Source organism: Helianthus annuus, chromosome 11 (genome assembly GCF_002127325.2).
Source record: "Helianthus annuus cultivar XRQ/B chromosome 11, HanXRQr2.0-SUNRISE, whole genome shotgun sequence".
Taxonomy (NCBI): Eukaryota; Viridiplantae; Streptophyta; class Magnoliopsida; order Asterales; family Asteraceae; genus Helianthus; species Helianthus annuus.
The window spans coordinates 13642060-13651983 of NC_035443.2; the positions used below are offsets into that span (position 1 = coordinate 13642060).

General features: G+C 37.3%; 1 protein-coding gene across 1 annotated transcript; it reads left to right on the forward strand.

The window, feature by feature from the left end:
• The first annotated feature begins 8543 nt into the window (after positions 1-8543).
• Positions 8544-9331, forward strand: LOC118483885. The gene is made up of 3 exons (XM_035979607.1): positions 8544-8795; positions 8875-8947; positions 9040-9331. Exons 1-3 carry the CDS (start codon positions 8645-8647, stop codon positions 9182-9184), a joined length of 369 nt encoding a protein of 122 aa, XP_035835500.1. The 5' UTR covers positions 8544-8644; the 3' UTR covers positions 9185-9331.
• Positions 9332-9924: the final 593 nt, after the last annotated feature.

A 9924-nucleotide genomic window follows, 5' to 3' on the forward strand; every position in this document is an offset into this window, starting at 1 on the left:
CCTACCCAAAAACTCCCCGTAGTTAACCCCTTTGAGCCTAAACCTTTTCATTTCTTAACCCAAAACCCTTTTTACCCACCAAAAACCCTTTTTATTTTTACCCTTTTATTTTAGTAACAAGCTCGGTTTTCGTGTGACTGAAAAAAAAAAAGAGAGAATTTTACAATGAAGTTAGAAATAAACAAACAAAGCTCCCAAAAAGCTTGTTTGAAGAAATACTTCATTAAGAATAAAAAGTCACTAAAACAAAATGTTTTACGAAAACCGACGCTTTTACGTTTTTCGCCCTTTACTAACCACTAACCCAACTACCCACCTTTAGCCCAAGCCTTTACCCAAAAAGTCCTCTTGATATTTACAAAGGTAAAAAGTTAAAAAGGAGGAGGATTGATTGCTTGGCAAGCCTATGGTAGGAATAAGTTCCATGCCGCTCTCGAGTGATTCACTAAAAAAATACACCTTCGGCCGAGTGTGAGTGATTCCCCCGTGAGGTATGTGAACTTGTATATAAATGGAATTTTAAAAAAGGCATGCTATGCCCAAATAAGTAATCTCTCTTATGAAACGTTCTAAATAAATCATAACGAATAGGATTGTAAATAAATAAAAATAAAACCCAATAAGGATCTTGGATTCCCGACACTCTATGACAAGCCAAAACCTTCTCTTCTACCCATTCCATTTGGGAGTGTAAGCCACATATTAGAGAGTTTTGCTTGAGGACAAGCAAAATTAAAGTGTCGGGATATTTGATGTGTGTAAAATGCAACATATAAATTACATCAAATAAGGCATAAAACTAACCCTTTTTAAGTACTAATGTTGGAAAAAGAGTGTTTTTGTCTTCCTTTTGTATTTTCAGGATTAAATGAGCTCAAATTAACAAAAGAAGCAAAAAGACAGCTAAATCTAACATAAATACAAGAAAAGGAACATAAGTGGATTGCCCGACCACTCGACAGCATCCTCCCAAGGAAAACAGAGAAGGCAGAAGACTGAACACGCCCCGTGCTCAGCCAGCACGGGGCCGTGCCCAAGAAGCAGCAGATAAGACAAACCTATAGAAGCTTCTATTGCCCACCACGGGCCCGTGCCCAGTGAACACGGGGGCGTGGCGAAAGTACTGCAGGCGCATTAAATGTAATTGCGAATTACAATTAATGAGGAGAGAGATTGTCAGACGGGCACGGGGCCGTGTGCAGCGGACACGGGGCCGTGCCCAGGCTTCTGTTCAGCCTATAAATAGGAGTGCTTGGCTTCATTGCAACTCATCCCTTGGCACACCACCTCTCTCACACTTCATCCACCACCCACCACCATCACAACACCATCATCCACCACCATCATCCATTATCCATCATAGAGTGTGCGAGTCGTCTCGGGATCCAAGATTGATCGTAAGAGTTCTAGACAATCAAGGCCATGTTTGCCTAAGTCTCTTACATCACTTGGTGAAGACAAGTGTTTAGTATAATACTTTTTATTTTTAATCTTTTGCACTTTTTATTTGGTTTTGTATTAATGACTTTAATAACTAGTTGCTTATGTTGAAGGTGATTCTTCCTTATCGTTTGTCCGTGGTGTCTTGGCATTATTTTACTGTCTATATAAAATAAAATATTTTCACCATTCATATCTCCACGGTCTATATGGAGGTATGTTGGCTACCTGGTCGGGGGTTAAGGGAACGGTTTGGTAAGGGTCTTGCCCTTGTTCAGCGTTTAGAGGTCCTGCAAGGGACCTGGGTCAAATTTAGTAGGATCTCCTTCAACACCCATAGGTATTGGATCGCGGGGATCCAAACTCTTTGACCCCTCATAAGTTAACTACTATTAATACTATAACCCGGCTATTTAGGACTGTATCCCTGCTGACTCAGACTACTTAGTCGAGGGTAACGTCACCTCCAAAAGAGGGGCCTACCATAATTTGCATTAATAACTTAATTCATTATCTTTCAATAATCCGACCCTTTAGGATTGTATCCTTGTTGATTCAAACTCCTGGGTTGAGGGTAACGTCGCCTTCAAAAGAGGGGCCTACTACAATAACTAAGATAATCTCTTAAACAAGTGCAAAAGTGCGAAAATAATCAAAGGTTATACTAATACACGAGTCGGATCCAAGTGATTCATCTTGTCTATCTGTTTTTATTTTTATTTTTATTTTTCAGCATTTAGTTAGTTTTATTTTCTTAGTTTAAAAATCTTTTCTAACATTTTGATTTGGTTAGACGTTGAGGATAAACCGGTACTAAAAGCTCTTGTGTCCTTGGACGACCTCGGTATCTTACCAACACTATACTACGTCCACGATGGGTGCACTTGCTCATATGTGTGTTTAGTGTTAGTAAATATCGTGTTTTATAAATTTAAAACTTGGCTAAAAGTGTAAAAAGGGCTTAAAATATACATCTAAAATATAACACACTTCACGCACATCAGTAATCGACTTCGGCAATGGCTGGGAAAAGCATCTCCCGTTAGTAGAGTTTTCATATAACAACAGTTACCACACCAGCATCCAGGCCGCTCCATTCGAGGCATTGTATGGACGGAAGTGCCGATCACCTCTTTGCTGGGCAGAGGTTGGTGACAGTCAAATCACTGGCCCAGAACTCGTAGTAGATACAACCGAGAAAATTGCTCAGATACGACAACGAATTGCGGCAGCTCGCGACCGTCAGAAAAGCTATGCTGATAAGCGAAGAAAGCCACTCGAGTTCCAGGTTGGGGATCGAGTGCTACTCAAAGTCTCACCTTGGAAAGGTGTAGTTTGTTTTGGCAAACGAGGCAAACTCAACCCGTGATACGTTGGACCCTTTGAAATCATTGAGAAGATTGGCAAGGTGGCCTACAGGCTGAATCTACCTAAAGAACTCAGCGGAGTTCACAACGTTTTCCATGTGTCGAATCTGAAGAAGTGTCTGTCAGATGAGACCCTCATAGTTCCCCTCAAGGAGCTCACTATCGACGACCAGCTGCGATTCGTCGAGGAACCAGTAGAGATTACGGATCGAGATGTTAAGATTCTCAAGCGCACCAGGATACCTCTTGTCCGAGTTCGTTGGGATTCCCGTCGTGGCCCAGAGTACACCTGGGAACGTGAAAACCAATGAAACTCAAGTACCCCCAGCTGTTTAAGAAAAACACAACCACTACTGAGACTGAAGCTACTGCAGAATTTCGGGACGAAATTCCAAATCAACGGGGGGATGATGTGACACCCCAGGAAAACCAGGAAACCAACGCAACATAACTAGCTTCCTCAGTAACCACGAGCTAATTTTTGGGACGAAATTTTCTTAACAGGGGGAGAATGTGACAACCCTCAAAATTCCATGTATTCCGTACAATTTATTATTGATAATTAAAGTGCTTGACGACTGTGTGGAATTACTTAACTGCTTTCTGATATCTGTGTTATGCTTACATGCGCTTGTTAACATACTAGTAGTATGCAGAAAAGTCACTAAATAGTCCGTTATAATTTCCTAAGTGTTAGAAATTAAAAACGTTACAAAAATATACATGTATGACACTTTACGGATTAATTAAGCACTTTAACGGAACAGTATCAAACCGAACTAGCGGACTTTACCCGGAACATAAAAATGTTGCCAATAACATTGTTTATACTTTTCTGAGCCAATTAGGGTCCCGAATACCCTAACACCCGTTATATTTCACAACACACTAATAACTTAATTTAAACTCCTAATTAACATAACTAGACACTAACCATCTAGTTGAAATCAAACCATACCCCTTAACCCCCCTTGACCTATTCGGTTCCCCTAGGGAACATCCTCCACAACTTTTGATTATTTTAATCCAACTTGTTTCATATCTAGAGGACATTATATCCCATGGTTAATCAAAATGGATGGTTTATAAATGGGACCAAGAGACCACATATCATTCTCATAAACACCACAACAAAAAATTGATCTCTCTCCTTCCCTCCCAATATTCTCGGCTGAACACAACCATACCCACCTCACCATCATTCAACTTCAATCTTGCTAAACCACACACTTACAAAGGTGCTAGAGTTCACATAAGGAGACTCGGTGCTTACGGAATCTCAAGAACCTCTCTACGTTGCTTTTATCCACCTAGTTTTCGCTTTGATTCTTCCCTAGCCTTGAGCTAGTTGTAAGTGCTCCTAAACACCCCCTTGATCTTGTTTAAAGTGGTTAATAAGTGATTTAATGGCTAAAAATCAAGAACACACAAGATCATAACTTAAAGACTTGAAAATAAGATGAATATGTTGGATAAAGAGTAGATGTGTGTGTAAATCATGTAGATCTTGTGTTGATATGATTCTTGTTGATTTCATGATGATTTTGCTGGTTAATATTGAGATTTGAAGTTGTTGTGATCGCTAAACATGTTAACGGAATCAATCGAACACACTTTATAATGTTAAAAGACTAAAAACAGCTTGCTAATCTACATTTCCAGCCGCTTTTAACTGGCTGTAACAGGACCATAACTTAACGAAAAACGTACTTTCTGAAGTCTAGATTTATGTACTATGAAATATGGTTCTAATGGCTCCAGAATCGTAATTTTTGGACTTCGTTTACTATTTTTAAAGTGTCATTCCCTAACAGCAGCTAGAGCTGCATTTTTCTGCTGAAAATATACGTTCTGTTTTCTGTCGTAACTTGAGTTCTGTGTAGAGTTGGGTCATGAAACTGGTACTGTAGATGGATACTGATGTCCTAGTAGTTGTCCCAGTGGAATTTCATCAATCCGACTTACAATGAATTTTTAGTGAATTATTCCGTGGGCTGCAGTCAGAAAATAATGAATCTGATTGCAGTTCGGAAAATGATTTTTAATAAAATATTGGTGATGAATTAGATCCCGAGATTTTTACACAATAATATATGGGTCGTTTAGCATCTTCTGTAAAAAGTTGGGAATTTTTGAAATAAGATAACTATTTTATTAAAATGCTCGAAAACAGCCCAGTTTCGGATAATTAAGTTGAAACGACATAAGTAGTGATTTGCGTGTCTAAATGTCGAATATGTTATCTGTGAATGATCTAACATGTTATGTATCAATAAGAGTGTTATGTGCAATGTCGTATGTTTAATTGTGAACGGGAATAGGTGGGGAGTTTATATGGGCATAAGTTGTTAAAGTGATGCATGTTATGTGTTAGATGCGTGTAGGAATTTTGTGCCTATTTGAAGTCACTAATAAACTAAGTGGTAATCCTACTAGGACGTGATTGACCGACTTTGACTATTAGCTATATTTGAGAATCTAACCAAGCAAACCGAGGTGAGTTCACACACTTTCTAAGGCATGGGATTCCCGGTGGTTTGGGAATGGGTTAAAGAATTTAAAACGGAATCTACATATCTTACTTAGGTAGGATATGTACGGCCATCCTCCTCGGGTAGGATGCCAGTATTAATCCTGCGTATTCTCTTTGGGAGAACTACGTACGTTCGTCCTCCTTGTGTAGGACAACAACCTTAAACTTACTAGACAAAACTCTATCATAAGTCCCTCATTTTATATCGACTTAATCGCCGAGGCCAATGGCGAGCAGGTCATTAGTTAATAGCGCTATTAGGTTTAACAAACCTCACACCGTGCCAGTCGGACGGGCGTGTACTAATGGACTATGGCAAACCATCAGTGATGATAGACACTGATGTAGGGCACAACTTACTTGCGTAGTAGTCGATATCATACGGTCTAGTAGTTCACATGGGGAAGCCCCCACTAATCATGGACAGGGTATGGGTAATAAAGAATGAACTAGTTAAACTTTCTTTCAAATACGGGGTAACCCCCATGGCAATTACGCCAACGAAAGACAAACCACGTTTTCAGAAACAACTTAAACTGAACAACCAAACGTGAACTCACTCAACTTTGTTGTTGACTCGTTGTTACATGCCTTACAGGTCGCTAAATGCTTGGAGCTTGCACGAGGAAGGAGTCGTTGTGGAGTACGGACTGTTATGTTCCGAGCTTAATATTTAAATCCTCATGACTGATTAAACTTACGCTCTGAACTTTAAACTTATAAACTATGGACTTATGTTTTGGACTTTACGTTTATGCTTCCGCTGTTTAATTTAAAACTTGGTTAACTAGCTTTTGGTCACCAATCGTATTGTGGTTGGCTTTATTTACTTAAATACGTTGTTCAGTATGATTGGTGGCTCGATCCTGGTCACGTCACGCCTCCAAGCGGTGGTACTCCGCATGGTGGATTTTGGGGGTGTGACACCTAGTTCGAGCGGAATCAAGCTATTATGTGATCATTTCGCTTGAAATGACAAGATGTCATTTCGAGCGGAATCACTTACAATTACATGATTCTTGGATTCCGTTCTCTAAACTGACTAATCCTAATCAAGACTTGATACAAGACGTAGGTGACAGACGAATGCACCAACATATATGATAAATAAAATTAAATTAAAAACTTTATTATAATTGAAAGAAGTTACTGTTAGCGGGTTAAGTTATAGTACAAAGGGTTTAAAAAATAAGAAGTGTAATAAGCCACCATAGTGTGACAAATGTACAAGGAGAAATCAAGTGGGAAGAGTACTTTTGTCTAAGAGAAAAAATGAATATGCACATGCAAATCACATGTTATTTCCCTCAACATCCGTAACTTTTTTATACATCACTTTTTATTTTAAAAAAATTAAACATAAAATCAAGCGTCTTATGATCTTTAATACACGTACCCTATAGTTATACTTTTCAAAAAAAAATTGAAAACCCAGTCGTGTATTACACGATGGACATAACGTAAAACACAATAAGTATCAAATTGAAAACACAATAGAAAGTAGACTAAAAACACAATGGAAAGTAGACCAAAAAGACAATCGATGACAACAGATAAAAGATAGAGTGGATAGCAGACTAAAACACAATGGACATAACGTAAAACACAATGAGTATCAAGATCAATGGACTAAAACCCTTCTTTTCTATTTTGCACTTTGTATTTGATCCTAATCCTAAAGTTAGGATAACAATGAATTTAGTGCTAATTGTGAGACATAATAGTCTAGCTTTGATATGATTGAAATTATGGACTTGTGTTATTAAGTTGTTGATTAAGGATGTTCATATACCACATACATGTCAATATACACTTATTATAATCATAAAGAATATAGAATAAAGGATACAAACATAAATTGGATGAAGATTGAGGATCATACGTGATTAATAATAAAGATTACAGGTTACATTCATCAAGTGTGAAATTGAAGATCATTTGCTTCAATTGATTGAAGATTGAGGATAACACTTAATTAATAACGAAGATTAAAGGTTACATTCATCAAGTGTGAAGATCAGGGCCTTCTTTGAGGGAGTGCGGGGTGGGCGACGGCCCAGGGCCTAGTCTTTCCGAGGGCTCGAATACATATTTTTATTATATATATACTGAATGAATGAATAAACTAATAAGAATACCGTAAATTAGTGAAATGATATAAATAAAACAAGCTTTCTTATATGACTACAGCCCAAATCCAACATAACACGTTGTGGGCCTCAATCACATAAACAATCATATCATTTGATCCATGACAAAAAACAATTCTATTATATGCATTAAATCTATTATAAATTACAAATTTTCTTCTGAACTTGATATGATTAAGTTATAATTTTTTTTAACTTCTTAATATTTGATGTTTTTTTGAAAGAGCTGGTTGAACCTATATAAGAGACATTTTCATATCTATACATAGTATTTGTTTTGTCTTTGGGTTCATAACAATTATTGTCGCATTATAATCTATAGAATTTTTACACATGAATTATTGGCGTTATATTCAAAGGACCCGAATTTTTTTCTCGTCCTGGGCCCAAAATTTTTTCGAGAATTTCGAAGACAGCCCTGGTGAAGATTGAAGATAATTTGTATCAATTCATTGAAGTTTGAGGATAACACATGATTAATAATGAATATTAGAGGTTACATTCATCAAGTGTGAAGATTAAAGATCATTTACATAAACTGACTGAGATTTAAGATCATCTATATCAATCAAATAAAGATAATGGTTTATACATAACAAATGTGCTTTCAAAGATCAAATTAATAAAACTCACAAAGATACGTGAAGATCAAAGCCTAACTGCCAACCGAATCAAAGCCTAACTCCTTAACTCCACCTAAGTGTCACATCACTTATTTCCCTCTATTTCACTATGTTTTACTCCAAAGATATGGTTTAATCCCATTAACTTCAGTTAACCCTATTTTTAGTGGTCTTTTTGTTTACAAAAAGAAAAGAATAGCCAATGATCTCTAGATCAAGTGGTTGAAGGCATACATTTCTCTTGATAGATGCAGGTTCAACTCTTACTTGGTGCAGAGTGAGACACTGGTGGACAGTGACAAGAACCCAGAAAAACCTAAGTACGATCCTTAAGGCAAACAAGTTTTATTGGTAATTTCAGCATCGTGAGTACTCAAATAGTGTTACAATTTTCTTTTTATTGTGAAAGACAATATTTAGATACTTGAAAAGGAAACAAGATACAAGCCACTACTTCCATATCCCAAACTCAAATAGATTAGATATCCAAGATCAACCAACTTCCCCCTTTCACAAACCCACCAAAAAAAAATGGCTACAATTTCCATCACCACTTCTTCTTCTTCTTCTGCAACTTCACTAGCTTCAAACCTTCACATCCCACCAAAAACCCCTTCACATCGACCCATCTACCCTTCAAGAACAACCCCAAATCACCGCTTCAAAATCCAAGCAAAACTAGGTCAACAATTTCCGACAAATTACCATCAAATCAATCTTGTTTTTGTCGTTTTAGAAATGGGTTTTTGGTTATTTTGCAGGTGGGGAAGATGCTGAAGTGGGTAAAGATGGGAAGAAGAAGAAGTTCATTACTAAAGAACAAGAACCAGAACAGTACGGAAGCAAATGATTTGATTATTGAGTTTTAGCGACGGATGATGTTATTGTTATTATTGTTTTTTTTAGTGACAGTTGATAATGTGCAGGTACTGGCAATCTGCGGGTGAAAAGGAAGGGGAGAATCCGATGAAGACGCCCCTACCGTACATTATCATATTCGGCATGTCTACACCGTTTATCATCTTGGCTATTGCTTTTCTCAACGGTTGGATCAAGGCGCCCATTAGATGATTATTTGAGCTAGCATTTGAGCTCATACGATACCTTTTTCGATCTTTTGGTTGTATATGTTTGTATTGCCTATTATATACATATTTTGTATGAGAAAGAAATGAGTAAGGCTTAAACGATTGATTGAGTTTGTTGATTGTGATTGAATTTTGCCTTTGGTACGATTATAATTTATAAAAGCCGATTTGAAATGACTAATCTCCGAAAGAAATTAGACGAGAAAGACATCAACTTGGAACATTTTTGCTTTGCTTATATAAGGCTAAGGCTAGCAAGTAGCAAACATGTACCGTGGTTTCTATGTTTTTGGAGACCCTAAGGAAAATAAGAAGTGGAAGCGTTTTGCAAAAATTTCTTTTTGAACGTATTCACTAACAAAACCCCCTCCTTTACCCGGGCTTGCTACTGGTAAATATAAACTAAAAAGTTTCTAGTCGGTGAAGTTAATTTTATGAGTTAAATGTCATTTTAGTCCCTGTGGTTTTGGCCATTTTGCCAGTTTAGTCCAAATGTTTCATTTTTCACCTGTGGGTACAAAAAGGTTTCACCGTTGTCATTTTAGTCCACTAGGTTAACTTCATCCATTATTTCTGTTAACAAGAAGGGCAATTCTATCATTTATATGTGAGGTATAGTTATGGTGGTTGGAGGGGTTTAAGAGATGGAGATGAGGATGTTGACTTTGATTGATATTATTATTTAACAGTAGGGGTATTCTGGTCATTTCACATCCACTTAAC

Coding starts and splice junctions, on each gene's coding strand:
- LOC118483885 (XM_035979607.1), top strand. CDS start 8,645: ATGGCTACAATTTCCATCACCACTTCTTCTTCTTCTTCTGCAACTTCA. Junction 8,796..8,874: donor CAAAATCCAAGCAAAACTAG/GTCAACAATTTC, acceptor GTTATTTTGCAG/GTGGGGAAGATGCTGAAGTG. Junction 8,948..9,039: donor AAAGAACAAGAACCAGAACA/GTACGGAAGCAA, acceptor GATAATGTGCAG/GTACTGGCAATCTGCGGGTG.